The 17,109-nt window shown below is 58.0% G+C and overlaps 2 protein-coding genes across 7 annotated transcripts in view; one reads left to right on the plus strand and one right to left on the minus strand.

The window, feature by feature from the left end:
- The first annotated feature begins 741 nt into the window (after window positions 1–741).
- On the plus strand, window positions 742–4,840 carry LOC103553045 (chymotrypsinogen 2-like). Its single transcript, XM_008523434.2, has 7 exons — window positions 742–869; window positions 1,705–1,808; window positions 1,897–1,976; window positions 2,368–2,446; window positions 2,907–3,087; window positions 4,013–4,146; window positions 4,616–4,840. The coding sequence occupies exons 1-7, from the start codon at window positions 770–772 to the stop codon at window positions 4,775–4,777; spliced, it is 840 nt and encodes a 279-aa protein (XP_008521656.2). The 5' UTR covers window positions 742–769; the 3' UTR covers window positions 4,778–4,840.
- Window positions 3,175–17,109, minus strand: part of BCAR1 (BCAR1 scaffold protein, Cas family member) — a 39,979-nt gene continuing 26,044 nt past the window's right edge. For 5 of the 6 annotated variants that reach the window (XM_070613892.1, XM_070613891.1, XM_070613890.1 and 2 more), the window contains 5 exons: window positions 13,061–13,222; window positions 12,774–12,890; window positions 10,549–11,646; window positions 9,605–9,694; window positions 3,175–6,736 (listed from right to left, as the gene is read on the minus strand). In XM_070613892.1, coding sequence (XP_070469993.1) covers window positions 6,224–6,736; window positions 9,605–9,694; window positions 10,549–11,646; window positions 12,774–12,890; window positions 13,061–13,222 — 1,980 coding nt within the window. In that variant the 3' untranslated portion in view covers window positions 3,175–6,223. Of the gene's footprint in view, window positions 6,737–9,604; window positions 9,695–10,548; window positions 11,647–12,773; window positions 12,891–13,060; window positions 13,223–13,990; window positions 14,662–17,109 lie in introns of those variants that run through there. The other variant, XM_070613894.1, reaches the window with a different exon arrangement.

A 17,109-nucleotide genomic window follows, 5' to 3' on the forward strand; every position in this document is an offset into this window, starting at 1 on the left:
TGGACTGCGCTCTGGGAACAATGTCCAGGGACCCCTGAACCAGGCCCCCTGGGCTGCCAGATCCAAGCCCCCTTCTCCCTCTCCCGCAGTGTGACTCTGGAGGTCCCCTGTTCTGCCAGAAGGATGGAGTCTCGACCCTGGTGGGCATCGTGTCCTGGAGCAGCAGCACCTGCTCCACCTCCAGCCCCAGCGTGTACACCCGCATCACCAAGCTCATGCCTGGGTGCGGCAGGTCCTGGAGGCCATCGGAGCCCCAGGCCCACCCTCGCCTCCTGGCTGACCCTGCTCCCACAAAGCCTCCATAAACCAGTGGAAGACATGTTGACAGTGTCAGTCTCCTGTGTTGGGGCCTCTGAGGCCTCACTCTGCTCCCAAACTTGGGCCTTCACTGGGCCAGGCAGCAAGGGGGTCCCCGGAATGGCCTCTCCTTAGTCCCCCTCCCCAGACAGTGGCCAGAAGGAACACAGCCACATGAAATGGGACCTTGGCTCCCACCCCTCACTCAATGCTCCCACCCTCTGCTGCGGGGTCCTCGCCATCCAGCACCTGCTCAGCGTGCTCAGTGCCCCACTCTGGGGAGCGGGCAGCTGGGGGATGAGCCAGCTGCTGGCCCTGCACACCTGTGGTCCCCAGGAACCTTCCCAGGCGCGGCCCCCCGGGGCTGCCTCTGTCCCAGGCCCACACTGGAGCCAGGTGCTGCTCAGCCCAAGGATTCATGATAAGGAGGGGATGGTAAGGCCAGCTGTGATTGGTGGGCTGGGGGAATATAATGGGGGTCCCTCAGGCAGACCCCACACTACCTCCTGAGCCACACACCATGGCCCTTCTCTGGGTTGTCCTCAGCTTCCTCCTCTTTGGCATCAGCTTTGGTAAGTGCGAGGCTCAGGCAGCCCTAGGTCCAGCCTCGTCCACCCCCTGCCCTGAACACCCAGAAGCAGGGAACCAGAGGGTCCAAGTTCTCATACCTCTAACTGGCCCCCACACCTCGGCTGGCCCCCTGCCCAGCTGCCCCTCTCAGCCTTCCTGGGGGTCTCTGCTCGGCTCCCTACTCCTAGGCCTGACCGGGGGGCCCCTCCACCGCCTGAAGGTCCCTCAGGCATCTCAAACTCAAGATGTCCCTTGGACCCTGCCTCGTCTTGGTCTCCTCCATCTACTCAGAAGCCGAGGGGTCGTCTGGGCCCCTCCACCCTCCACACCTGCCACTGAGCTCTGTGAATCCTGCCTTGGGAATGTCTCCCATGTCCATCCCTTTTGCCCTGCCCGCTACTCTCTGGACGTGGGCAGCCACCTAGGTTTGTGGTGCCCCAGGTGGCATAACGCCCTCACCCCAACCTGCTCCTGCTGTAGACCCAGGCAGAGAGCACCAAGCACTCAAGCAGGACATCCCAGCCCCCATGACCCAGGACTCTGGGCTCAGAGAAGGATGGACACTCTTCTCAGGGCAGACAGCGGGTCGGGGAGCTGCCCACGTGGGGGTCCCCAGACTCAGCCCCCAAACTCTGGGCCCCAACTCCAGATGCTCTCAGCCTTTGACACCCTCCATAAGGGCACCTGAGGGTGGCTGCCGGCTGGGTTGGGTGGAAGTGGCCTGAGTGCCCTAACTCTGGATGCCAAGGTGCCACAGAGGGCAAGATGTGCTGGGTCTTCACCTCTGGTCCCCTTGGAACACCATCCACTGACCTGTGGCGTATCCCTGCGCCCCAGGCTGCGGGGTTCCTGCCATCTACCCCGTGCTGAGTGGCCTGTCCAGGATCGTCAATGGGGAGGACGCTGTCCCCAGCTCTTGGCCCTGGCAGGTGTCCCTGCAGGTGAGGGGGAGGCGGAGGAGGGGTGGGTTAGATGGGGAGGGGTCAGGCAGGAGAGACAAGGCTGACTTCCCCTCACCCCTCTCCCCAGACCAGCTCCGGCTTCCACTTCTGCGGGGGCTCCCTCATCAGCCAGCACTGGGTGGTCACCGCCGCCCACTGTGGGGTCAGGTGAGGCTTGGGGAGCGGGGCCTCCAGGTATCTGGGAACAAGCTTCACCCCCTGCCAACCCCATCCCGGTGGGGAAGGGTCTCGACAACCTGCAGGCTGGGAAGAAGCTGCTCCTCACCTGGCCACAGGCAGAGCCCCAGTCTGCAGGAGAAAACCTCCAGGCAGCACCCCTCCCCTCAGCCCCCTGCTCATGACAGATGGTCTAGTCCTGTGCATTCAGGGTACAGATGGGGAAACTGAGGCCCAGAGCAAGAAAGGGATGCCCGGAGGTCACCACGCGATTCAGTGGCCCAGCTGGGGCTCATCCTGCCTGGCACACTTCCTGCCCGGGCGCCCCTCTGAGGAGGCAGCCAGGAGCCTGAGCACTGTCTGCCGCCTCCTCTCTCCCCAGGAAGACCCACCGTGTGGTGGCCGGGGTGTCGGATCTTGGCTCTGACGAGGAGGCTGTCCAGGTGCTGAGGATCGCCAAGGTAGAGCCAGGTGGCAGGCTGAGGAGGGTGGGCTCGAGCGGCCCCAGCAGGGCTGCCCCTGGGCTGCAGGGACAAGGGAGGGGCCTGCGGCAGGCAGGGTCACTGGGCACAGAGGACCCCGGCCAGCAGCTCAGGCCTCACCCCACCTGTGCCTCTTGGCCCTGAGCTTTCTTTGCTTCTTTCCCAAGTACTAAAGCTCCTTTCCAAACACTAAAGTTTGTTTCTGATTATAAAATAAGTCTGCTCATTGTACAAAACGCAAAAATATAAAAATTAAATATCAGTGATGTGTCACGTCATTTTCCCACCAGTCTCCAGAGACTTTGTCCAGCCCCCTGTGTCCTTTTCCCAACACCTTGCCTGACTGGCACTGTGCCCTCTGAGTCTCGGGGCCCATGCCTCCCCAAATCTCCCAGGTCCTCCCTCAAAGGTCTGCCCACCCCCACTCTTGTCCCCACAGGTTTTTGAACACCCGCTGTGGGACCGGTATGCAGTTCGCAACGACATCGCCCTGCTGAAGCTGGCCACCCCTGCCCGCCTCTCGAAGACCGTGTCCCCTGTCTGCCTGCCCAGTGCCAACGCCAGCTTCCCTGCGGGCTCCCTCTGCGCCACCACAGGCTGGGGCAAGACCCGGCATAATGGTGAGTGTCCTTGCAGGTGCTGTTTAGGAGCAAGATTCGTTCTGATTTTCGGTCTAAATTCCAAGCACAATTGTAAATTGCAAGTCATAAATCTTTCCATTTCTTTATTTAAAACCCTCTTAATTAAAAGCCTCCCAAACACGAATAAAAACGAGGTGGAATAGTGATACACTTGAACCGGAAGTTGAAGAAACACCTATAAATTACACTCCATCATATATTACGGATATCATCAATATATAACCATCATATGTCCCGCTCACCACCTGCGTCGAGTGCCGCAGCGTCCTACGGCCAGCCCGGCCTTCTCTCCAGGCCTGGGGCGGGGGGTCCAGCTCGCCATGAAGTCTGGGCTGCGAGTCAAATGTCCAGGGCTGGTTCGGGCCCTGAGAGCGCGGCCAGCATCTCACCGTCCCCGGCTGCTCGCTCTGCCTGCCTGCCTGTCCTCCTCCAGCGTCCTCCATTCTTCTGCCCAGGCCACGGCTCGCCCGGCTGCTCCTTTAACTGGACAGAAGCAGCCAGGAAAGGGCAGCAGGGGGAGGGTGCTCCCTCGTCGGCCGCCGAGGGTGGCGGGTCCCCTCCAGGGTCTCCCGTCAGGAGGACGCGGAGCCCCTTGCCTGGAAAGGGAGACGAGGCCCCTCCGCCCACCACACGGCGCCGGGGCTGGCAGGGCAGGGCTTGTTTGAACGACTGTGCTTGAAGCCGAGTCCCCCCGCCTGGTGTGGACCCGCAAGGGAACTGAGTCCCACAGGCGCCGCTCAGGTCTAAGGGGAGGGGCGGAGCTCGGTTTCCATGGTCACCGCGATGGTGAAGGACCAGGACCTGGAAAGGCCAGGGCAGGACTCCAAGCCGTCCCCGGGCCCTTCCACCTGGGGTGGGCTGGGTGGGAAGAGGGGCCCTGACCCCACCCGCTCTGTCCCTCCAGCCAGCAAGACCCCCGACAAGCTGCAGCAGGCGGTCCTGCCCCTCCTGTCCAACACCGACTGCAAGAAGTACTGGGGCAGCAACATCGCCAACTCGATGGTCTGCGCTGGCGCCAGCGGCGTCTCTTCTTGCATGGTATGTCCTCACGGCAGGGTGGCACCGTGCCCACCCTCACTGACCGTGCCCCACCCTGGTCTGGCCAGGAGGGCCACTCCTTCCTGCCACGACCTGTTAAGCTTGCTCCCTGCCCGGTGCCCCAGCGAAAGGCAAGACCAGCACTAACAGATGCCCCCGGAGGGCTCGCTCTGGCCGGGCGTGGGCGGGGCTTCCCAGGGGTCTTTAACCCCCACCACCCCCGGGGGCTGGCTGTTTTCGGCCCATTTTACAGACGATGGTGAGGCTGAGAGGGTAAGCCACCTGCCCCAGGCCCTCCAGGGTAGGTGGCAGAGCTGGGGCTGCCATTCAACCAGATCCAAGTAGCTGTGTATGGCCTGAGCCCACACTCCTCATTTCTCAGCCCCGCCCTGGACTTGGCCAGACCAGGGCACACTAGGGCGCTGGCACCCCCTTTCAGGCTTGGACACAAGTCCTTTCTCCTCCTCAGGGCGACTCTGGCGGGCCCCTTGTCTGCCAGAAAGATGGAACCTGGACTCTGGTGGGCATCGTGTCCTGGGGCAGCAGCCGGTGTCTCCCATCCTCACCAGGCGTGTATGCCCGGGTCACTGAGTTTATTCCCTGGGTTCAAGAGGTTCTTGAGACCAAGTGAGACCCTGCTCACCACCACCACCCATCTGTGTAAAACCCAAATAAACCCATGAGAGCAACTGCATGCATCTTCACTGTCTTCACTGGGGTGGGTGAAAGGTGGGAGACGGCTGCCTTCACTCAGGCCCCCTCTGGGCAGTTCAGAGCCTAGATGGCTGGCAGATCACCCAGCCCCACTCTCTTCTTTGTAGAGATGGGGAAACTGAGGCCCAAGTTCACATGCAGAACGGTCAGAGCCGGGAGCAGCACCTCCTGATTCCCGGGGCTCTCACCTCACCTAGGGTGCCAGACATACTCCCAGAGGTCTGGAGAGGGCCCTGCCCCAGGACAATGGCCTCTCTGGGCCCCCACCTCCTAACTTGGGAGGCCAAGTCCATGTGTAATTCAAATAAGATACTTTGGAAGAAGTTCCACAGGCTGAAATTATGAGCTTCTTTCTAAGAGCAAAGTTCTGGATAAAGTCTGTGAAAGCGACTGTTTGTGTGGAATCGTGTATCCTTCAGCAGTGCCCTCAGCAGTGAGCTCTCTGCCTTGGGATGTGGGGGGCCCCAGAAGGGCTCACCCTGCTTCTGGAGCTGCTCCTGTCCCCACCTCTGTCCTCACTCTGGCCACCTGCCCTGGGACCGTGCTGTCTTTGCATAAGACCTCAAAGCCCAGGCCTGGCCACAGCCCTCCCCGCCCAGCTCCCCAGGTCTCATGGCCATTTGCAAACCTCATCCCCACCTTGCAGGAGACACTCCAGCCTCAACTCCCCAGCCCAGCCATTTCCTCGGGCCTTGGTTTTCTTCTGAAGGAACCCACTTTTTCTTCACCCTCCCAAGAGGCCGCCCACAGCCTCACCATGGAGCCCCCTCAACCCCCACTCCTAGCCTGCAGCATCTGCCTTCCCACCCATGGGCCCTCTTGCCTCTCACACCTCAGGAGGCTGCTTTTCATTTTTAAATTTTATTTAAACGTAGACTATTAGTCAAATGATTGGAAAATCAATAATGAAAAATAGTTTTTTAAGGTTTTTTCCTGGTGCAGAGAAGGAACAGGCCACAGCTGCATTTGCCTTGTGGGGGCAACAAGAACCCTCCAGGGCTGACGTCAGCCCAAGGAGTCACCCGAGGCAGTGCGGCTTGAGGAGCCTGTGTGCCCTTGGCCCGGTCCCCGGCACTGGGACCCTCCCTGGACCTGCAGCACACTCAGGGAAGACCACCAGCCCGGCCTCAGCTCCTGGGGGCCCAGCTCTGCTTGGGCTCCTCTGAGGAGGCACCGTCCCACATCCTGCCCCATCATAAATATGTACAAACCCCTGGACAGTCTAGAGCACCAGGCCCGCGCAGAACTGAGGTTGCCTGTCCCCATGCCCGTGGCATGGCGACCTTCTTGGAACATGTACCCGGGGCAGCTCGGACCACCACTGCCCTCCTCCCCTGCCCTCCATCCCTCTGGTCATCCGCTCTCAGGCAGCTGCCAGCTGGCCCAGGACCCGGCGGAACTGCTGGGTGCTGTGGCCCAGCTCCTTGACCCTGTCCACCATGTCCTGGGCAGCAGCGGGCGACGGGTACTGCAGGGCAGCGGCCTTGGTGGTGGCCACGATGCCACGCAGCAGGTCGCACAGTAGGTTGCTGTAGTGGGTCACCTGGCTGCGCACGTCAGCTGCCTTGGCCTGCCGCGACAGCGTGTCCCCAATGAACACCAGCTTGTGGGCGCTGAGGATGACGAATTTGCTGTGTGCCACAAAGATCTTGGGGGGCTGGTTGGTGGCCACAGCGGTGAAGAAGGCATCCACCGCGTTGGTCAGCGTGGTCAGGTTTGCCTCGCACTGCTCTAGGTAGAAGAGCAGCAGCTGCCGGTCTGAGGGCCCCAGGCCACCTGTCCGCCCGGGGGCCAGGGGCTGGGCTGGTGTCCAGTTGGCCAGGTCGTGGTCTATGGGCCGTGACACTTCCTGCTCCAGGCGCTCAAACTGCTTCAGCTGGGGCAGAGGAAAGCAGAGTAAAAACCGCGGCCACAGAGAAAAGGGGGAAAAAAATGGCTCCCTTCTAAAAAGGGACAGTCCTGAGAGTCAGCAGGGGGGTGGGGAGCAGGCTGTCTCTGTCCCATTGGCGGAGCACACATCCTTACTAACCTTCTAGAGATTCTCCAAATAATTTTGTCGCCAGTCTCAAAAGGTATGATTCCATTTATATAAACTTTTTTAAATGAAGAAATGATAGAAAAGAACAAAGCACAGCCGCGGGGGTGAGGGACGCCAATCTCTCGGCGTGGGGACTGTCCTCTGGTCACCCAGGATGTGATCATGGGGGAAACTGGGTGAGGGGACACAGGACTGCTCTGGACTCTGCAACTTCCCGTGACTCTATAAATATTTCAAAATGAAAAGTAAAAAAAAACAAAAAACCCCACACATTTTCTCCTTAACATATACATTATAAAAAGATTCAAATACACCAAGCAGGAAAAAAGACAGCTGTCATCTGGAATCCTATGCACCCAGAAACAATCTCTGTTAAGATTCCGGAAAATCTTTTACAACTGTACACTGAAGCATTCGCAGATGAAGTGATACAATGGCTCCAAGATGACTTGGCGGGGAGAGGGGGCATCTAAGACAGGATCAGCCGCTGTGCTGAGATGGGGAGGGGCTGGGTAAATGGCACCTGGGAGTCTGTTTTATCCAGTGGGTACCTGAGGGACTATTTTATAAATATATTTACATTTTCCATAATAAAAACTGTAAACAAAAGATTACGATATCTGTAAAATTCCAGAAAACAAAAATTCACACAAAAAATTGGTGAATATTCAACTCATTTTCCTTTAAACATGAATATTCCTGTTTCCTTCTCAATTAGAAAACTGGAGACACACCGTATACAATATTTCGAGCCTACTTTTAGCAGCCAACAATAGGCCATTCATTTCAGGTCAATGAGTACGCATAAAAGCATGTGGCCAAAGCGAACGTTCCACCAGTGGCAGCCCTCGCTGGGGGTCATCGGGGTGGACCAAAATGTCCTCACCAGAGCTGGTTCTGGCCAGGGGGCTGACTGGCTGTGACCGGCTGTGCACAGACCCAGGGACAGACAAGTTCCATTCCACCCACGTTTTCAAGCCCGAATTTCATTAGCGAAACCCACCTGAAACAGCCCTTCCTAACACTGGAACCCTATGACTTGCCCCGCTTAGGCAGCCCCTTCACGAACTTCCCCAGCAAGACAATACCCTCAGTTTTGTTTTGTTTTGTTCTTTAAGATCTTATTTTTTTCCTTTTTCTCCCTAAAGCCCCCCAGTACATAGTTGTATATTCTTAGTTGTGGGTCCTTGTAGTTGTGGCATGTGGGACGCTGCCTCAGTGTGGTTTGATGAGCGGTGCCATGTCTGCACCCAGGATTCGAACCAACGAAACACTGGGCCGCCTGCAGCGGAGCGCACGAACTTAACCACTCGGCCACGGGGCCAGCCCCAGAATACCCTCAGTTTTTTGTTTTAAACGCTAGTGGGTCTTTCTCATTCTCTGACATTTCTTAACAGCTGAATAATATTCTACTGCACGAATATTCATACTTTATTCAACTAGTACTCTACGATTAGACATTTGCGGGGGGGTCCAGATTTTTCTGTGATATGGAAATGGAGCAATAAACATCCTTGTCAATATATTTTATGTGCCTGTATATTACCTGTACTTTATGTCCCTGGCTTAGGAACTCTAGATCTGTAGAGTTTTTCATACATATTCCTACCTTATATTCCAGCTTCTAGTAATTTACCTAAGTGATCAGTCAGATATGTGAAGAGATTCATTTTCAGCATAGTACTGTTTACAAAAGTAATTCTGGGAACAACATGGATGTCCACCAACAAGGGACTGCTTAAATAGATGCTGGAAGATGTCAGAGGAAGATAAAGAGGATCAAGCACATGACCATTTCTTAAACCATTGGAGATTCCATGCATTATACATATATATATATATATATATATATATGTAATTATTAACATCTGTTCCTTCACCAAGCATGTTCTATGTGCCAGGCACCTCCTAAACATTCTATAGTCTTTACTCATTTAACTCTCACAACGATCCTGAGACGAATACAACTGTGATCCCGCCTTTACAGCTGAGGACCCTGTGGCTTGTGTCCTGGGTCTCTGGGTGGAGCCGGCAGCTTTCTGCTATGCTGTCCTTCCCCCATGCCTGGGGGGAGGGTGGGAGGGAAATTTTATGGGTGACATTTCTGTTTATTTTGCGCTAGTCTGTATTTTAATTTTTTAAATTATCTTCATAATCAGAATAAAGCTTCCTTAGTTTTTTTTTTGTATATCCCTTTTCTACCATCAGGAAATGATATGAAATATGAAGAAAATTCTATGTCTGCAGATAAAGCCAGCAGTATTATTATAATAAGGAAAACTGGGTATCGCATAAACATTCAACAATAATATACATCATGTGGCCTTTAAAACAGTTTACGAGAAACGTTTAATGCCATGGAAAAATCTTGAGAAAAAAGCAGATGTAAGTGCTCACAAAGTATCATCTCAAACACAGAGAGAGAGGCCCCTAGGGGGCAGGAGCAGGACTGGACACCATGCCCAGTAACCGGTGACCACCTCTGGGTGTGGGGGGCTTATTTCTGCTTTTTCACACTTTTCTGTGCATGCTCTATGAAACGTCCACCATGATTACTCTGCAAACAACTTAAACACCTGGAGACAGCACACGGCAGAGGAGGGCGGCCCCGGAGGCTCAGCTCCGGAGACAGGCTCCCAGGGAAGGCTGGGTTCGCTGACAGAGAAGCCTGTGCTGGGAGAAGCCAGGGAACCTGAGTGTCCTCACCTGCTGCAGCTCCAGCTGGCCCTTCCCCTGCCGCATGATGTTGCCCTTTTCCAGCAGCTCCTTCTGGGTCTTCTCAAACTCTTCTTTCCCCTGGAGGGGAGACATGAGACTGGGCTGAGGCAGAAGCCCCCACAGGCCCGGTGGGGTGCAGTGCAAGGAGAGCTGCCACCAGGTGGCGCCGCACACTACACCCAGGTCCGTGCTGCCACCACCAGGCCCAGGGTGAGCGCAGCTTCCTGAGGAAGCAGTTCTCCTGGGCCTCCCTCACCTCCTGCCAGGACAGGAAGGGGTCGGGCACACTCCTGGTGGCCACGGCCATGCTCCCTTCCCTGGCTCCCATGCCAGGAATCACATCCAAGCCCCTCTCCTCAGTGTATAGGGCCTGCCCACCGGTCCCTGACCACTGGGCCCTGGGACCTGCCAGCTCTCAGCCTGGAACGCTCCTCCCAGGAGGTCTACTTGGCTGGTACTCAGCTCTCTGCTCAGAGCCCACGCCTACCCCACTTTCCCATTGCCTGGTTTTATTTATTGCCCCCATGCCTGGAAATATCTTTGTCTTTGCTTAGACTTGAGAGTCCATCTCCCCAAACAGAAAAGAGCCACCTCTGCCCTGGTCTCTGGTGAGAGAAGCCTGGCCCCTGCAGGTGCTCGGGAGCCATTCCTGGCTGGCACTGCAGGACCCCTGATGACATGGCCATGTCGGCCCAAAGGCCTGACGTGGAGAAAGGAATGGGCTTCAGGGTGGACACCTAGCCTGGAAGATGAAAGTGAGAGGAGGGCCCAGGAACTCACTGAGGCTGGGGCCCCATCCTCCTTTGGCTACAAAAGCCCTCTGTGTGTGTCGGGGATCAGGGTCCCCACTACAGGGGTAGCAAAGTCAGAGCCCCAAGAGGCCAGGGTGCTTCCCCAGGGGCCCTGGGAACCTGGGCAGGGCGGGCACCCACCTGCAGGTGGACGTAGTCATAATCCTCCATCCAGCCCCCCTCACTGTTCTCGTACTGCCCGTCTGGCGAGTCCTGGGAGGTGAACTTGGGAGGTGACGGCAGGGGCCGGGATTGGATGCTGCTGGCCTTGTCGGTGGGGTTGGGGTGCAGGGGGCCACCCCCCTCAGACCCTGCAACAGGGGCCTTGGTCCGTCTGAAGAGCAGTGAGGCGTTGCCATGCAAGAAGGAGGCCAGCTGCTTGGCATCCTCGGGCACAGCCCGTGAGCAGGCCACCAGGCGATCCAGGTCTTCAAGAGTGGCCCCAGGGCCTCCGCGGCCACTGTCGAGGGCCTGACCATGGGCCACCAGTGTCTGGTACACGTCCTCCATCTTCTGCAGTTGCCGGCTGAGCTTGGCATGCAGTGTGCGGTCAGAAGTGTGGGCAGCATTGCCCACAGCACTGCGGGCAAACTCCAGCAGCTCATGGACGGCCCCCTGGACAGCAGCCACAGCAGCCCGCAGGTCCGGCATTGGGGGCTCCTGAGGCTCGGGAGTGCTGCGCCAGCCCCCACATCCACCAGCACTACTTGCCAGGTCCAGAAGGTGGGCCACAGTGGTGCTCACGCCCTGCTGCAGCCGTGCCAGGGCCTCCAGGGCCACCTCCAGTTCCAGGGGCTCGCGACCTGGCACTGCCGCCTCCAGGGAAGAGGCTGACTGGCTGCTGCGCGAGCTGCCTGTGCTGGAGGCCGACAAGCGCTTGGCATCAGCCAGGGCCTCCCGCTCACCTGGGGGAGGCACCGCGTACACACCGTCGTCGGCCACGCTACCATCGGCCGCCTCAGGAGGAAGAACCCGCTCACGTGGCACGTCATAGAGGGCACCAGGGCCAGGTCGCCGCAAGCCGGGGGGCACATCGTAGAGGTCAGGAGCAGGGGGCGGCACATCATACACATCCTCAGTTGGTGGCGAGTCTGGAGGGGGAGCAGCAAGGACCAACGGGTGGCGGGTCGGGTCAAAGGGCTTGGCCTTGGCGAAGGCAGGGGGCACATCGTAGGTTTCCTCACGCAGCAGTGGGCCGTCGGGCACATCCTTGCTCACCGATGGAGGAACATCGTACACCTGGGGGGCCGAGGGTTGGTCAAGGCTGCCTGTCCCTTGTAAAGGACTGCCCACCCGGAAGCCTCAGGGCAAGACCTGGTCACACACAGACACAGCCCAGATGCACACATTCATCACAATTCTTGTCCACACAGGTTATAACTCGTTAAGAGTCCAACTCTGAAGCCAGACCTAAATTCAAAATCCTGGTTCTACTGCTTAGTAGTTGTGTCACCTAAGGCAGGTAGGTGACTCAACCTCTCTCTGTACCTGTCTGCTCACCCATAAGATGGGAGGACTCCCTCACAGGCTCATTGTGAGGATTACATGAGTTAATTCACTGTGTAACTGCAAACACTCAGTGAAAGGGAAGCTGTCATACCACTACCACCACCTCCACCACCACCACCGCCACCACCATCATCATCACTACCACCACCATCACCACTATTGTCATCATCACCACCACCGCCACCACCATCATCACTACTACCACCATCACCACTATTATCATCACCACCACCACCACCATCACCATCATTACCACCACCATCACTTCCACCACCACCTCATCATCATCATCATCATCATCACCACCGCCGCCACCACCACCTCATCATCATCATCATCATCATCATCATCACCACCGCCACCATCACAATCACCACAACCACCACTTATATATCCTCTACTCCCTGCGTGTACCTGGCTGAGCTATTTGTGTGTTATATTCAGGGTGATGATGGCCCGGTCCCCAGGAGAGTCCTGGTTTGTGCCTGATTCCCCCTCAGAATTACTGGTCACCCCCTTTCACTCTCAGAAGTGTCCTGGTTTGGATGATAAATTCTGTAGTCACCTTACTGATGACATCCTGTGAGATCCTCTCAAGAACCCGCTGAAGAAGGGGCTACAAGGGGCTCTTTCATAGACAAGGAAGCTGAGGCTCCTCAGTTCAGAGGAGCACTCAGTTTCCACATCTGTCACAGAGCGAGTGAGGGACAGAGCCAGGGCCTAGAGTCAGGTCTCTTGGTGCCCCAAGTCCTGCAGATGTGAGTCTCCACCTCAGTGCACACACTCAGGCACATCCAGAACCCTGAGCACCCATCAGGCCTCAGCCCGCGAGGCCCCAGCATTTCCCGACTGCTCACCGCATGATGGTTGGACGGTGGCAGGCCCTTCTCCACACTGGGGGGCACGTCATACACGTCCAGCGATGGGTCCCGGCCATTGGGACCCTTGACAGCCATGGGGGGCGTGTCATATACCTGGGGGCAGAAAATGTGCAGTGACACAGGTGCCAGGGCCACCTGAAGGGATGGAAAGAGCACAAACCCCACAGCACCCACCCAAGGACCATCCTGGCTGGGGCCACGAAAGCCCAGCCTCCTGGGCAGGACCAGGCTGAGGTGCCCCCACCCCTAACCCTGACACCTACCTCTTGGCCATACTGGCTGGGAAGCAGCCCCCGGACAGGGGGCACATCATAGATGTCCTGGGGCCCTGGGGCCAGTAGGTGGCGTGGGATGTCATACTCGTCCTGCTCTGGCTGGGAGGCCTCAAACACATAGCTCTGCCCCACACGGGTGGGCACCACCACCTGGGGGCAGACAGCCGACGGTCACCACTGGCCTGGGCAGACAGCCTCCAGGATCCACCCTTAGGCCCTCAGAGAGATTCCACTCCGCTGTGAGGGTGCCTCAGAGGCCACTCAGAGGCAAAAGTGTTCTCATCCCTTTGTATTCTCTGCCCTTTCTTCAAAGAAATGCAGCACTTGGGGAATACTAGGACCCCCAGGGTTTGCTTAGAGCTACCTGGCTCTGGCCAGGAAACAGAAGTGGTCTCTCCAGGTAGATGACTCGAAAGGCTCAGAGGAGGGTACATGTGGGTGATGGGGGAGAGGCCACCCTTGACTGGGGCGTCTCTGCCTGATGACACCTTCCAGCCGCATCCTCCTCAGAAAGGTCTGCCCAGCAAGGGGCTGTGCTGACTGCAGAACCCAGCAGCTGCCTTTGGCTCCAGGACAAAGGGAGGTGCCGCTGCCAGGTTGTGCCTGCCTCGGGCTGGGCCCAGCAGAGGTGGCCTGCAGCAAATCCCAACAGTGAGGGCCTGGGGCTTCAAGGAGGCAGTGGTCTAGCAGAGCAGCAAACAGTGCCCTGGCCCTCCTCACTCCCTCAGCACATCTTGGGAGACTCCTGAGCACAGGGCCACCAAGGACTCCCAGACTTCAGGGTCAGTTCTGGGGCAGATGGAGGGACTGGGCTGTTTTGGAAAGTCAAGTGTGGGTGTGAGGGAGTGGCCAAGACTAGAACCCACTGCACCATACCCACTGCACCGCACCCACGGAGCCACTGAGACCACCACTCACCTGAAGGGAGGAGGCCTTAGCAGACGCACCTCGGCCTAGAGAGGAGGCCAGCCCCTTCCCCTCCCTGGTGCTCATCCCCCGGCCCAGGGTCCAGGGCAGCAAGCTGCCGAGAGCCCTTCTTGCCAGCACCCGGCCTGGAAGGGGCAGCGCGGCCTGGCAGGCAGTGGTGTGTGGGCAGCCTCCCTCCCGGCAGGCACCCGGCCCCGTGGGAGGGGCCTGCAGCCTCTTCTAACCCAGGAACGGCACGCCTCCCTCACGAGGCTCCCTGCTCAGCTCTTTGGCCCACAGAAAGGCCTTTTGTTCCCTAATCAAAGGGGACGTCTGGGACAGGGTTGACTCAGGCCTTCCCCACACACATCCCTGGAGGCAGCAGGGTGGAGACAAAGCCCGCCCTCAGGCTCAACGCCCCCAAACCCTGCATCCTGTTCCTGCGCCCAGCCCCTCAGCCTCCATGACATCGACAGCCAGCTCTGCACGCCTGTGTGCCCTAGAGGCACATGCTGGGTACCCCAGGAGCAGCAGAGTGTCCCCCAGAAGCGTGGGCACCAGCACTTTTCTGCTCAGCCTAGGGCCTGGCAGAGCCCCCTGCTGATGCATCCTGTGCCTGCCTCCCGGGCAGCTCAGCAGGGCTGGCCTGCGACACCCGGCCTCTGAGGCTGGCTCTGCGCAGCGCCTCCACAGGGTACTCCCCGCCCACTGCACCCACCCCCGTGTGTCTGGGAGTGCAGTTGGCGGCCTTCCCCAAACTCATCTCTCTGCTTGCGCCCCAGACTTGAGTCTCCTCCAGAGTTATTTTTAGACGCTGGAACCTGCCAACAGCAGGGCAGGCAGGGCAGGCCGGGGCTGGCGGGACGTGGCAGGTTGGCGGGGCCTTGAGGCAGGGCCTGAGGCATTTCCAGGCCCTGCTGGCCTCTGGAAGGTGGGTGGAGACCCAGCCCCACGAAGAGGGGTGTGCGTCCACCCACTCTGCGTCCCATGCTAAGGAGAGAGGGCAGGGAGCGTGGGGGAAAGGCTCCGGAGGCTGGACCCCAGGCCTGGGCTATCAGCCGCTTACCACTCCTGCGTCTGAGTTGGTGACAGTAAGCAGCCATACTGGCCAGTAAACGTTTTTCTGTTAGGAAAAAATAGTAAGGCAGCACCAGTGCAGAAAAGCTCATTAGGGAAGCTGACTCTCCAGAGAGCTGCTGAGCCCGCTAATCACCGGCCACCCTGCTCTGCACCTGAGGCCTCATTAGTAGGATCCGGAGGCCCCTGGGGGTGGAGACACAGGCCGAGTCCAGGAGGAGCAGAGACTCCGACCCAAGACCCACAAGCACATCTCCATGGTGCAGAAGGCAGACAGACACACAGAGGCCGAGAAAATATGCACAACACCCACCACCAGACGCACACCCAGAGACAGACAGACAGACCCAGGCAGGCGGGGCCCATCAGGACGTGAAGACAGAGCAGGAGGGAGAAGTAAAGCTAGAGGCTCATTTCTAGATCCCCCGGGAGCACCTCCAGGCAGCCTGGCTGCTCACCTCCCTTCCTGCAACATGGACATCACTGCACATGACCCAGGCCAGCTCGCCCTGGCACACCCCTAGTCCCACCCCCATCTAGGAGCCTCGGTTTCCTCCTCTGGGAAATGGAGCACTGCTGGAGTACTGTGGGACACAGGAGGTGGCCATCTAACCTCTCATACAGAGTGAGGGACACGCCTGGCATGGGTCCCCTCCCCGCGCATCAGGAACCTGGGGAGGCAATGAAGCTTCCCAGGGTGAAATCCAGAAGGAATAGGAGTTCAGCTGTGCCTCCCACAGCGCCTGACCCAGCACCACAGCTGTCTCCTTAGGCACAGCTGTGGCCCCTCACTCAGAGGCACTCGCCCTACGACAGACTCACAAAATCACCTCCCCCTCTGGGGGCCCCACCTGCTTCTGTCCTCAGCTTCCTAAAGCCACTCCCCAGCCCTAAGGGTGCTGACCTCTCCCCTCAGTCATGCAGGCCACTCCGCTTCAGGCTCCTGGCTTCTGACCCCTCCTGGCCACCAGCCTTGTCATTCACTCTCCAGCTTCCTGGGTGCCTGGGCCCCATCCACCCACCCACAGCCCCGGCAGGGCACTCCTCAGCCCAGCTGACCCCTACCCCTGGAACCAGGAGCCTCGGTTTCCCAGACTTCTTGAGGTGGAAGACAAAGCTTACGAAAGCACAGCCTTGAAATGTGGGCACAGACACACCAAGATGTTCATCGCCTGGCTGTCTCTAAAAGACTCGGGCAGTCAAAAACCGCCTAGAGCCCCCAGGGGAGGGGGCAACACAAGAAAATCAGGGGCAGCTGTCACTCACAGTCATGCTTAGGGACCCAACAAAATGCTTTCGACATCTAATGTTGGATTTACAACCTCAAAATGCAAAAGTATGTGTACAAATCTGTGAGAGACAAATAGACAATATGCTAGACAAAATATGCCAAAATTTCCCAGTGATTACCTCTTGATTGGGGAATCTCATCTCTAGGCTTTTTCATACATTATGCATTTTCTGTGACAAACAAGCATCGTTTTCACAATTATAAAATAAAAGCAGACGCAATGAAGGCTGCTCAGCCAGAAGCAATGAGGCTTCTCAGGGAGGGTAACACAGGGCTCTCCCTCCTGGGCCACCAGCCAGGTCAGGGCCCTGAGGGACAAAGGCTCTGGGCAGCCCCACCAGTGGGCCCGGGAGAGAGAAGCCCAGCCAGGTGAGCCCAGAGGTAGTCAGCGAGCAAGCCCTTGGCATAGGAGCGGAACAGAACCAACAGCCAAAACATGGGGTGGAGTCTACAGCCCAACACAAGGGGTTCACAGCTGCTTCCCAGACCAGGGGGCTTCCACGCCTGCCCCAGCCTCAGAGATGCACCAGGTCAAGCTTGACTGAAAAGATGGGGAGGGAGAGAAGGGAGGGGAAAGGGTGTGCCTCCCTGGGATGTGTGCAGGGCGTGGACTGTGTGTGTGAGTGAGTGTGAGTGTGTCGGAGAATGGACTATGGCCTGTCCCAAGGCTCGCCGGCCAGCCACTGCTCTCTGCTGCCTCCCCACAGGACAGATGCTCCCCTGGCAGAGCTCTGCTCCTCTCCCTAAAGCCATCTTGGGAGCA

The sequence above is a fragment of the Equus przewalskii genome, chromosome 3, assembly GCF_037783145.1.
Source record: "Equus przewalskii isolate Varuska chromosome 3, EquPr2, whole genome shotgun sequence".
NCBI classification, from domain to species: domain Eukaryota; kingdom Metazoa; phylum Chordata; class Mammalia; order Perissodactyla; family Equidae; genus Equus; species Equus przewalskii.